The sequence below is a fragment of the Sciurus carolinensis genome, chromosome 13, assembly GCF_902686445.1.
Source record: "Sciurus carolinensis chromosome 13, mSciCar1.2, whole genome shotgun sequence".
Classification (NCBI taxonomy): Eukaryota; Metazoa; Chordata; class Mammalia; order Rodentia; family Sciuridae; genus Sciurus; species Sciurus carolinensis.
This window is the reverse complement of record NC_062225.1, coordinates 25,117,338-25,131,160: the sequence shown is the minus strand read 5'-3', so window position 1 is coordinate 25,131,160 and position 13,823 is coordinate 25,117,338. Positions and strand designations below refer to the sequence as shown.

General features: G+C 34.0%; 1 protein-coding gene across 1 annotated transcript in view; it reads right to left on the bottom strand.

Moving 5' to 3' along the window:
• The window catches only part of Alms1 (ALMS1 centrosome and basal body associated protein), a 226,398-nt gene that overhangs the window by 61,817 nt on the left and 150,758 nt on the right, over positions 1-13,823 (bottom strand). Inside the window, 1 exon segment of the mRNA XM_047522128.1 lies at positions 4,003-4,173. Coding sequence (XP_047378084.1) covers positions 4,003-4,173 — 171 coding nt within the window.

Below are 13,823 nucleotides of genomic sequence, written 5' to 3'. Positions count from 1 at the left end.
ACAAGTGGGGGTGCCTCTGCCCACTGAAAGGGAATATACCCCGCCTGAAGGCCACCACCCCTAGAGGGGCAGCTTCCTACTGGAGCACCGCTTTATCAAGTTCCTCCAAGACTTCAGGCTACTGAAGGATAAGAGGTGAGTTATTGGAAATCTACAGAGACAATGTTAGTCAATAGAGGAAATCTGCAATATCTCAGAGTTTCACTACTAGAGGAGTAGATACCTGAGCAATATGAGGAAACAAGGGAAGAAAATGTCCCAAACAAACCTAGATGCTACATTGATAAAATCCAATGACAGCATGGCAGAAGAAATGTCAGAAAGGGAGTTCAGAATGTACATAATTAAAATGATCAGAGAAGCTAACGATGAGATGAAAGAGCAAATGCAGGCTTTGAATGATCGCACCACTCAACAGTTAAAAGAGCAAATGCGGGAAGCAACAGATCATTTCAATAAAGAGCTAGAGATACTGGGGAAAAAAACAGACAGAAATCCTAGAAATGAAGGAAACAATAAACCAAATTAAGAACGCCACAGAAAACATAACCAATAGGATACAACACCTGGAAGACAGAACCTCAGACACTGAAGAAAAAATATTTAATCTTGAAAACAAAGTTGACCAAACAGAGAAGATGGTAAGAAATCAAGACCAGAATCTACAAGAATGATGGGATATCATGAAAAGGCAAAATTTAAGACTTATTGGAATTGAGAAAGGCACAGAGAAAGAAACCAAAGGGAGGAACAATCTATTCAATGAAATAATATCAGAAAATTTCCCAAATCTGAAGACCTGGAAATTCCACCAGAAAACTTTTAGAACTCATAAGTGAATTCAGTAAAGTAGCAGGATATAAGATTAATACTCATAAATCCAATGCATTTTTATACATAAGTGATGAATCTTCAGAAAGAGAAGTTAGGAAAACTACCCCATTCACAATAGCAACGAAAAAAATAAAATACTTGGGAATCAATCTAACCAAAGAGGTGAAAGACCTCTATAATGAGAACTACAGAACAGTAAAGAAAGAAATTAAAGAAAACCTTAGAAGATAGAAAGATCTCCCATGTTCTTGGATAGGAAGAATTAATATTGTCAAAATGGCCATACTACCAAAAGTGCTATACACATTCAATGCAATTCCAATTAAAATCCTAAGGACGTACCTTACAGAAATAGAGCAAGCAATCATGAAATTCATCTGGAAGAATAAGAAACCCAGAATAGCTAAAGCACTCCTTAGCAGGAAGAATGAAACAGGGGGTATCGCAATACCAGAACTTCAACTATACCAGAAAGCAATAGTAATAAAAGCGGCATGGTATTGGCACCAAAATAGACAGGTAGATCAATGGTACAGAATAGAGGACACGGACACAAACCCAAATAAATACAATTTTCTCATACTAGACAAAGGGGCCAAAAATATGCAATGGAGAAAAGATAGCCTCTTCAACAAATGGTGCTGGGAAAATTAGAAATCCATACGCAACAGAATGAAACTAAACCCCTATCTCTCACCCTGCACGAAACTCAACTCAAAATGGATCAATGACCTTGGAATCAGAGCAGAGACCCTGCATCTTACAGAAGAAAAAGTAGGTCCAGATCTTCAACATGTTGGCTTAGGATCAGACTTCTTTAACAGGACTCCCATAGCATAAGAAATAAAAGCAAGAATCAATAACTGGAATAGATTTCAAACTAAAAAGCTTTCTCTCAGCAAAGGAAACTATCAGCAATGCGAAGAGAGAACCTACGGAGTGGGAGAAAATCTTTGCCACTCATACTTCAGATAGAGCACTAATTTCCAGAATATATAAAGAACTCAAACTCTACACCAAGAATACAAATAACCCAATCAACAAATGGGCTCAGGATATAAACAGACACTTCACAGAAGATCTACAAGCGATCAAGAAACATATGAAAAAATGTTCACCATCTTTAGTAATAAGAGAAATGCAAATCAAAACTACACTAAGATTCCATCTCACCCCAATTAGAATGGCAATTATCAAGAATACAAGCAACCACAGGTGTTGGCGAGGATGTGGGGAAAAAGGTACACTCATACATTGCTGATGGGGCTGCAAATTAGTGCAGCCACTCTGGAAAGCAGTGTGGAGACTCCTTAGAAAACTTGGAATGGAACCACCATTTGACCCAGCTATCACACTCCTTGGCCTATACCCAAAGAACTTAAAATCAGCATACTACAGAGATACAGCCACATCAATGTCCATAGCTGCTCAATTCACAATAGCCAGACTGTGGAACCAACCTAGATGTCCTTCAATTGATGAATAGATAAAGAAACTGTGGTATATATATACAATGGAGTATTACTCAGTCATAAAGATTAATAAAATTATGGCATTTGCAGGCAAATGGATAAAATTGGAGGATATCATGCTAGTGAGATAAGCCAATCTCAAAAAACCAAAGGACAAATGATCTTACTGATAAGTGGATGATGACACATAATGGGAGGGGTGGTAGAGGGGGGCAAGATTGGGAGCGGTGGGGGGGAGGAAAAAAAATAACAGAATGAATCAAAAATTATTACCCTAGGTAAATGTATGATTACACACATGGTATGCCTCTACTTCATGTACAAAGAGAAACAAGATGTATCCCATTTGTTTACAATACAAATAAATTAAAAAATAAAAAAAAATTTAAATTAAAAAAATAATAAATTATGTAATCAAAATAAACCCATGGCATTATTCTAAAGTAGTGGAATTTCTGAATTAAAGAATCAAGGAACCATGCTGCCATAAGTGGCTCATTATGTGGACGTCCAGCAGTATGAGTCTCTCATTGAGTAGAATGCTTCAGTTCATCAACTGTTGTAAATTGTTTTGTTTTTATTCTATTTGTTTCCCATCCTGTAACTAGAAGCCTATTATAGCAGCAAAGTTATAGACCATGGTCATTTCCCCAATATCCTTTGGTTTTTTTGGTTTTTTTTTTTTTTCTCTCTCATTTCTTGAGAGTTTGGGTGCTAGGGGAAGAAAAGCGTGATTCCTTGTCCAAGGAACTGTGGGTGGCCAAAAATAAATGGGAAAGTGTTATAATATTACCAATTTGTATTTCTAAAACATTTTACTTGAAAGAGTTTAGAATAGTTTTAGAACTATTTCATTACACCAGTGTACATGGAAAATATGAGGGCATTCATGTTATAGATTTTTTAGCTTGGTCAATAAAACTTTCTGTACTCCACCAATAAAGAATATTATTAAGATGTAAACTCTTTAAAAAAAAAAAAAAAAAAAAGAAAAAGAAAAAGCTGACTAAAACACTTGCCAGAGAGAAATGTGAGCTAAGTGCAACCAAATACTACAATTTTTCAAGGGAGGCCCCAAATCTTATTTATTTTACTATTTTTATTTATTTATTTTGTGGTACTGGGGATTGAACACAGAGGCCCCACTAAGCTATATCCCCAGTCCTTTTAATCTTTTGAGACAAGGTCTAAGTTGCTTAGGGCCCTAAATAGCTGAGGCTGGCCTGCAATTTGACATCCTCCTCCCTTGGCTTCTCAAATTACTGGAGTGCACCACCATGCCCCATTCCAAAATCTTATTTTTAAATGTTGGAAACAACATTAAAAAAAAATTTAAGACATTATGTGAGCACATATACTCTTGATGAATCCAGCCTGCTATGTTATTTTCTAACATTTGACCAAGATATATTCATGGGGCAATTTAACTAAGATTTTCTATGAATTTTTGTTTATAAAACGTACTTGATTGGGTATTATTTCAAAAGTTACAACATATTTTATTTCCTATGGGGAAAACTATCCCTGAAGTGTTTTAAAGGATTTATAAATATTACCTTCTTATACATGCCAATATAATAACAAAGAGAAAATTTTGCATAACAAATTAGAAAAAAGGATGAAGACTAGATAATATTCTCATTTAGGATGCAACAGGGAAAACGAGTCACAAAATACACAAAGCCACTGCAGTTACCTGCATTGTCTGTCTGCAAGGGTTTTTTCCCCAGTAAAAAGGATGCCTTAGGTACTGCCCTCTTACTGTAGATCCCTTCCTTATGTTTAATATTTACAGTGGCTGAGAGGTCATCATCCCTTGTTCCTAGCACCTGAGCCGGAAACTCTGGAGCAATAGCATCATTGGACCCTACAGAAAAATGGAAAATTAATATAATTAATACACAAACATATACTTGATGTTGAAGCAAACCTTTTTAAAAATTTGCCTCCCAGACCACTTCTATGAAAAAAGCACTACAATGGTAGTGTTGCAGGGTCATCAAGAGACATTGATCAACTGAAGTTATAAGATATGCAGAATAAATGCCAACAATACAAGGTAGAGAAGCAAAGATAAACGAAAATATGTAAAGTGGAGCACTGGTCAGTTCAGAAGGGAGATTATTTCTAGCTCGGAAAGATTTTGGAAGAAAATTATACCTTGGGTAAAACAAAATAGGCCTTTTGGTATGAAGAGAAAGGTAGAAAGGCATTTTAGGCAGAAGTTACTACATAATCAAACACAAGGAATATATAAGAATAGCAGACACTTTTATGGCCAGGCTAGACTATAGAATAAATTAAGAAGATGATGGGTAATATCTAAAAATAATTGGGACAAAATTCAGCAGTGCATGGAATCCCAAGCTGAAGAGTAATAAAAGTTTTATTGTACATGAAATGCAACATCACTGAAGATTTCTTGACAAAGGAATAATATAATCAGCTATGTTTCAGGTAGATATATCTGATAATACAAAAGATAAACACTAAAAGTAGGACTGGAGGCACAACTTAGTGGTAGAGTACTTTTTTAGCATATACAAGGCCCTGGGTTTGAAAAAGAGAGACAGACAGACCAAAAAAATAAAAGGATATGTGACAAAGGAATAAAAGATTTAAAAGTATTCAATTTTCTTTTAAAATATATTTCAATATACTTATATCTATTGACACAAGATCTACTATTTATGCCACATCTAATAGGCAAAAGAAAGGTTTGTATTAACTACAGAATTATCTTCTACAAAACAGTTTTTCTTTCTAACCTAGGACCCGGTACTTAATGTAATTCTGGAGCTTCCGTGTATGGCAATAAGAGCTGAGTAAGGGGTGGTCTTATCAATAAACAGCAAATATAAATAAGCCATGAAGGGTCTTGTCAGAGTTGGTAAGGATTCTACCAAGACTTCTGGATCAGATTTATAAATTACATTGGGCTCTTTCTCAGGTTCCTTATCATCACCTTTTATCATTTTGCCTCTTACCTCTCTGGCAAATTCTTAATATTCTTTCTTCTATCAAATCACTCAGTGCTAGAGTTCTTCAAAGGGCCAGAACTGGACTCTCTTCTTAGTTAAACCCACTGACTACTAAAATATAGATGGTGATCAACAAATATATATCAATAGCTGAGACCTTTCTTCTGAGCTTTAGACTAGCATTTAAGGACACAATTAAGACTTTTGCATTTTAATGGAAATTAGAAAAAGCTCTCTCTTCTTTGAATAACAAAAATTTAAGTTACTATATATTGTGTTATAGGACAAACAACTGTAACTGGTGGCAATTCTCCTCACAGACACACTCAGATACCAGAGAACATACCCCAAGAACAGCATGCACATGCACATTCTGTCCACCATTCCTCATTCTCCAAGAGAGGTGGACCATGTCAGGTTCACAGTCAGGTGGGGAACAACAATTAAGTCTCTCAGAGTAGTAGATGAATAAGCAAGAGAATAAACCTCAGTGGAGCTGAAAGGCAGCTGAAAGAGACTGCATAAATGCATGTGCATATACCAAGGAGTGTATGCATAGTTTGCTGCATCTGTAAATAGCTATAGTATATATGAGTATAGTTTTATATTTGAAACAGCACAAGGGTAAACATTATTGCCCCAGAACTCTAAGTAGGAATGATCTGGAATCTTCATGTCTATGTATTTTCATACAAGAGAGCATATGTTATGATGTGAATAGTACAACCTCATACCCTTTGCATTTGACCTCAATATTTGTAAAATGACTCTGTCTACACTCAACTTGGATCTGTGAATGTACAACAGAAGTCTCATTTTTGATATGTTCAAAGCAGATATTCTGATTATTTTCCCCAAATCTGCTTCTTCCTCAAATCTCTTAGTAAATTCCAGCACCTTCTCCCTCACTCTCTATAATCATGAAGTCCACAAAGAATTATTTCCAAAAAATAAGTTGACCATGTCTACACTTCACTCCATCTCCATCAGCATTACTCTAATCCTAGATGCCATCATCTCTAGTACTGACTACTTTAACAGCCTTCAAACTAACTGAAGTCTCCAACTTACATTTTGACATTCCCCAACGTGGTTCTGACTTCCAATGTACAAGCCATTTCTCCACAAAGCAGTCAAAATAAATTTTACAAAAGTAAATCAAACCACAATTGCCTGATTGAATTAAATTCAAATGCTTTAATATGGTTTTTAAAACCTGGCATAATACTGAACTTGTCTATCTTTAACCATATGGACCCACCACTCTGTTTTAGTCTGTTAAATAAAATTTATGGAAGACCACTGTTTTGGATTGAGCTCTACACTTGGTCCCAATAGTCAAATCCAGTCACTTGTGCTAAGTACCACACAATCAAGCTGAAACTTTCCAGAAGCAGAAAAATCCCATAGACCAGATTATTCACAGCAACCAATTGAAAAGGGCCAACTCAGTCTGAGTAGGAATAAAAAGGAACTCTACTCTCTCTCTTTAATCCTCACATGGAAAGTAACCTAACACCAACAATCTTTTTTGAGGTATTAGTCTACTTCTTTGTTCCAGGTTTGGGATACCTTATCAAAACCAACTGTTCTGCCATGCTCAGTGGGGCAACTATTCTAAGGTATGCTGTGGGATGCTCCCAGATTAATGAATCTTTAAAAAAAGCCAATCATATTTTTAAACTAAATTTATTGAAAATTTGTTTTTAAAAAAAAATTTGTTTTTCAATAAGCTATACTGCCTTCTTTTTATTCCTCAAATGCATCAACTTCATTCCTACTTCAGGTGCTTTGGGCATACTGTTCTCTCTGGCCAGAACATTCTTGTCCTCTATTCTTTGCCTACTGATTTCAGACATCCTATAGATCTCAGCTCAAATGTTTCTTCCTTGGAAATGCCTCCTAAGCTCCTAAAACCAAACTGGCCCTTTTGTTATCATCACAGAATTCTGTATTTTCTTAGCACTTGTAATTTGTAATTATATATTTACTGTGGTTTATTGTCTCTCCACTTGAATGTAATTTCTGTGATAGAAGGGGCTGTGTGTTTACTTTGTACACCATTGTAAATACCATACCTTGCAAAATAGACTCTGCCCAGAAGAAGGCAATAGTTTTAATATTTATTAGTTGAAGAAACAAATGAATATGAGATGATAATTTCTCATTGTTGAAAAAAATCAAAATCAACTTGGTCATTGCAAAAAAAAAAAAAAACCAGGAAAGTATGAAGGAAACAATTTAAAGATGGTTACACATGTAACCAAACTTGTTTATACACCTTAAGGGAACTATACAGGGATCACACTGTACATAGTTTCATATTTTCTTCCCATACAAGTAGAAATATACTTCAAATAGAATTTAGGGTTTAAAGCCAGCATTTAAGATGAAAACTCTTGCCATACAGAGTCAAAAATCACCTTTAAAGGTACCTTAGGAAGGCACCATGTTAAAACTGACATCCCATATACTCAACAAATTCATCAGGGTCCACTTTTTCCTCTGTGCTCACAACACACCACTGTTGCTAAACCTGAGAACCTGATGAACCTGGTTTGTGTGTAGAAGCCAGGTTGTACCAGAAAATCACTTCCTTAGAATAAATTCAGGGAAGCAAGGTAAGATGCTTACACTACAAAAGGCAAATGAGGATTATGATGAACTTTGAGAATGAGGTTTCCCATCTCCCATTTCATACTTCCCCAATATTCTCACAGAGGTAGAGTGCACAAAATATTTGCACTTATAAATTCTTTCTTTTCTTAGTCTTCAGAACACCACAGCGTAGAGTCCTAGATATTCCCCTAGATTCAAGAAAAACTAGTCTTTTAAGCACTATACTTTCTCAACAAAACTGATTCTGCTAACACCTATTGCATCCTTGCTGTTCAAGACACACAACCACTGAGATGATCCAGATTAGGTGTTCAGTGATAATTTAATAAAAGGAAGTGGGAATGGAAGAAGAGAGGGAAGGAACCAGAACATGGTTCTTGTCACAAAAGAGTACACAGTTTGGTGAAGATCTACTTTAAGAAACTAACAGATGTTACCTCACTGTTGGTAAAATGATAATGATAGTATGCTTATTTCCTAAGAATGTGGTTGAAAATTGATCTTTGTGTGCTCTGGTCAAATAGGTATGTAAATAAAAAATGCTTTATATGGACTAAAAATGTACTTCAGTATGGTGTATTTACCTACCTATCATGTGTGAGGCCCTAGGGTTGGATCCCAGTACCATAAAAAGAAAAGCTGGGGGTGAGGGAGGACAGAAACAAAGAAAAAAAGAAAGGCGTGGGGCACTGGGAAAGTAGCTCAGCAGTAAAGTGCCCCTGGTTTCAATTCCCAATACTCCCCCCACCAAAAACAAAGGTAAAATTTTTTTCTTTGTTGTTAAAAATATGAACTTCTTAAATGTATGTATGACAATGCCAATGTATGCCAAAATTATTTATTAGAGCTAAATAAACTTCATTATATTCCACTTACCTGACTTCTTTATGCTATCTTTTCTTTTTTCTGTTCTTGTTCATTATCATTTTGCTAAGTTTATACACTCAACAGTGATTTACAGGACAAATACCTAGTTTTAAAAAGCTATTATGAGTTTTCATGTACCTTTTTTTAGTATTTTCTTTTTGTGGTAAAATGAATACCTACAACTTGCCATTTTAATCATGTTTAAGTGTACAGCTTAGTGGCACTGAGTACATTCACAATGTTATTCAACCATCATCATCATCTATCTCCAAATCTATTCACTTTCCTAAACTTAAATTCTGTATCCATTAAACATTAACACTGCATCCTACATTCACTTTTGTGACTGCTTGTCTCACTTAGCCTACTGTCTTCAGCGTTCATTCACATTTTAACATGTATCAGAATTTCATTCACTTTAAAAGATTGAATAAAATTCTATATATTTAAACATTTTGTTTATCCATAAATAGGTCAATTGACATTTGGGTTTGCAACTTCTGGCTACTGTGATTAATACTGCAATGAATATAAGTATACAAATAGTTCTTTTAGACTCTGCTTTTGTGTCTTTGGGGTATATACTTAGAAGTGGAATTGTTGTAACATATGGGAATTCTATGTTTAATTTCTTGAGGAACTGCTATACTGTTTTACACAATGCCTATACCATTTTACATTTTCACGAGCAATAAACAAGAATTCCAATTCTTAACATCCTCGTCAATACTTAATTTTCTTTTTTAAAAAATAATGGTGCTACTAATGGATGTGAAGTGTTATCTTATTATGGTTTTGGTTTGGATTTCCCTAATGACTAATGATAAGATCATTTTTTATGTGTTTATTGTTATTGCTGTGTACCTTCCTTGGAGAAATGTGAACTTAAAGACTCTGCCCATGTTTACATCACATTGGCTTTTTGTGATTTAGTTCTAAGAACTTTTTACATGTTCAAGATTTTAATGCCTTATCAGATAATTTGTAAATATTTTCTCCTATTCCATGAAATATTTTTTCATGGTAATATTGACTTATAAAATGTTTTTTATTTACCTACCTCATTTTCTTTTGTTGCCTATGCTTTCAATGTCGAAACTTCTTTACCCCATTATTACCAAATCTTGAAATGAAACAAACTACCTTTAATATCTCCTACTAACATCAAAATACAATTAAATTAGTTTTTCTTCTTATGGCTTTCATTCTAAAGTATCTTTCAGTACTTTTTCCACTTCTTAGCTAAATTTTCTACTATTTAGACTAAAATTTATGTAAACTGACTTCAAATTCGCTGCTGGACACTTTTACCATTGCTTTATTTCTCGTTCTTGAATGTTTCTTTTTGATTCATTTCTTCAGTTGGGTGAGTCTTCAAGTGAATTTTTCAAGAAGATCTGGGAGCAGAATATATTTTCTTGCTCTTGCATATTGATGAAAATGTTTTTATAGTCATATTGCTTGATGAATATGCACTTGAGTCCACAATCCTTGAATTATAATTATATCCTTTTCTCACTAAATATAGATTTTGTTGAGTTCATTCCTCACATTCAGTATTTTAAAGGAAGAAAAATTTGCTCCTTAAACAGTTTTTAAAATTATATATATGTGTATGTGTGTGTGTGTGTGTGCATATATGTATATATATATATATATATGCTAATAGGTTTAAATTTTTTCCTCCCTAACATTTTTTAAGTTAAAAATCTTTCAGTAGCATATATCATAGTCTCTTTATACTGGTTTTTGCCAGTATAAAGATTATACAATTATATGGATTATATGCAAACTGTCAATCTACATACTATGCTCTTTTTTACTTTTTGAGAAAACATTTTTCCTTAAATAAATCTTGAATTCAGTTATCTATGAATATAATTCTTGGTTTAGTATTATTAGCTGTGCTTCTTCTATTGCTTATCTCCTTCTCATGTCCCAATTTTGTTTTTCTTTTCTTTTGTATTATTAGAGACTTATTCGAGTTTATTCACATCAACGATTCAATTTCCTTTATGTTAATTTTATCCTTTTTTGCCTGCAAAATACATTTTAAATCTGCTACTAAATCTTAAGTTTACAGTCTTTCTCTCTTTTGTTCACTGTGTCCTTTAAAAAAGTTGAGATATAATCCACTACATAAAATTTACCCATTTAGTATATAGCTCAGCAATCTTTATTGTATTAAAAAAGTGAGCATTGCTACCTAATTTCATAAGTTTTCATTATTCCATAAAGAAACCCTGTATATGAAAGCAGATATTCCCATAGCTTCTGCCCATCAGTATTCTATTCTTGTCTGTATGGATTTATTCTGCAAATGTCACATAACTGAAATCACACAACATGTAACCTTTTTCTGACTGGCTTGAATTGTTTATAGTTTATTTCTCCATTTAATTATGTTTGCTTTTTTAAAAAAACTATCAGTTTTTCTATGTATTTGAGGTTTTGTTAAGTACATGCTCATAAATGTAATATTTTGATGGAATGATACTTTCATCATTAAAAATGTCTTTGTTTTTAATAAAGGGTTTTGGTTGAAAATCTATTTTGTCTAACATTAGTACAGTCACTCCATGATATATCTTCTTCCATCCTTTAACCTATTTGTCTCTAATCTAAAGTGAGCATTTGGCAGACAATTACAGTACCAAGAGAGACCTCATCCTCTAGTTAGAGAACAAGTATTCTGGAGAGGCAAGAGATAATTAGAAACAAAGTACATTTTCATCTAACATAGGCCATATGGTGGCTTTTAAAACTTTTAAACTGATCCAAGAGTGATGGCACACGCCTATAATCCCAGGGGCTCAGAAGGTTGAGGCAGGAAGAAGGTGGTTTCAAAAGACAGCCTCAGCAACTCAGTGAGATCCTGACTCTAATAAAACATAAAAAAGGGCTAGGGATGTGGCTCAATGGTTAAGAGTCCCTGGGGTCAATCCCTGGTGCGGGGTGGGGGGACGACAGAGAGTTGCATTTGTTCATCATTTTAAAATGCCCTGAAGTCAATAATTTGTAAGTTGTGAAAAACAGTTACCATCTATTTTAGCTAGCAGTCACTTCTGATGAAGCTTCATTTATTTTTATGGTACTGGAGATGGAATGCAGGGGCACCCTACCATTGAACTCAATTCCAGTCCTTATTTTTTATTTTGGGTTAGGGTCTCAAACAGAAATAAACCAAAATAATGCCATTTTGTTCTGACCTGACTCCACTGGTATGCCTACTTACAATGTTTTCCTTTCAGCCTCTTGAAGCTGTATATATGTTGACAGTACAGTAGGACCGTCCCACATCCCTGACTATGGTCCTAATGTATAAAAATGACTCTGAAATGTATAACCAAAACAATTCTCTCATGTATTCAAAGTAACTGTCTCTACAAGGTCTTTCTGACCTATATGTGCCTCAATTGTTCTTGTGGTTTTTGCCATTATAAACTTTGTACTTCCAAAACCCAGGTGCTGGGAGTTCTTTGAGGTATTAGCCTGCTCCCAGTCACCACTTGCCTGTCATGCTCAATAAACTCTTTTTTCCCTTTTAATGTGGCTCAAAATGCATGGTGGTTTGTAATTCTTGTGCACCCCATAACACTTGCTAAGTTACCAAGGCTGGCCTTGAACTTGCAATCCTCTTGCCTCAGCCTCCCAAGTAGCTGGGATTACAGGTGTATGACACCACAATGGTCACAGGGAAACATCCTTTTGTTGTAAAGACCCCATCAGTGAAGACTATCTTAAGTACGGTTAACAGCTGTAGCTTACTTAACCTGTTAATGAAATGTGTTTATTTACTTGACCTGATAGCAATAGTTGTAACAGAGACTAGGTTTGCTTACTTCTCTGCAATAGGTGGGCCACTGCTATTTTCCTATCTTGTCTTTGCTAAGATTAGATTTTTAGAAATGTAATTTAAAAAAAATCATTTTGTTTCTTAATACAGGGAAAACTGTAAGATTCAAAAACAAAAATCTTGGATTTTTCACACCCCAAAATGTTGCTCTTTTAATAAACGTGCTTTACTTATACTTATATATAGCATCCATGATTTGTTTGGAATATGGATATGAATGTGTAAATATCTGTTGGTCGATAAATATGTGGGAATTCACAGACGAGACTATACAGTAAGTGTAGACATGGACTAGTTCCTAAAAAACATTTATAGTAAAGTGATGTTTAAAACATGTTGAAATTCTTAAAGACAAGAAATTTAATTTTAATTGGTGTGTCCTTCCTTTATCCCAAGCCCAAAATGGGCCGACAGAAATAACAGATGATTTTAGAAAATACTGATAGCATATGAGCAGTTTCTGACTTCTGGGATGACATCATTTTATAATAGTCTAAGAATTACAAATCTAACCATTTTGATTTCATTGTAAATTACTCATATATCTTTGTAGCACTTTCAGAACATACTATCACAATATGCAATCATCTATATATATATTTTGAGTAAAACATTTAAATGTTATTAGAGAAAAAAATCATAAAAAAGAAAATGTTTTAAAATTGAACAAAAATATTTTATACTGATAAAGGTTTTTTTCTTAAAGGAAAATGGCTGCATTGTTCCCAAATGAGTAAAAGAGAGGAACAGAACTAAAATCTAAATAAGTTAGAGGTTCTAAAAAAAAAAAGAGAGAACTGAAGAAAGTTTTATAAAGGATAGATCTTATAAGAGGAGATTATGTTGACTATAAATTAATAAAATTATTTATAAGCTTTTCTAAAATCAAAATTGAACACACTGACACAAAACCAGAATCTAGTTCTTCATGTTTAGAGCAACAAGGCTTTGATCTTTACTTTGTAAAGTAAAATTTACAAAGAACCCACTTTAAAATCAAAGGTTTTATGTTTTATCAAAATAATTTCTTGTGTTTTCTCTAGGTTGTTGTTATTTGGGGAAATTAAATCTTTAAAAGAGGGTTTATTTAAGCATCTATTTCTCGTAAAATCTTTTAAATAATCACTTTGTTACTCTGGTTAAATGAACTACTATTGTATTTTCAATTATATAACATATGTAACTGATACAAAT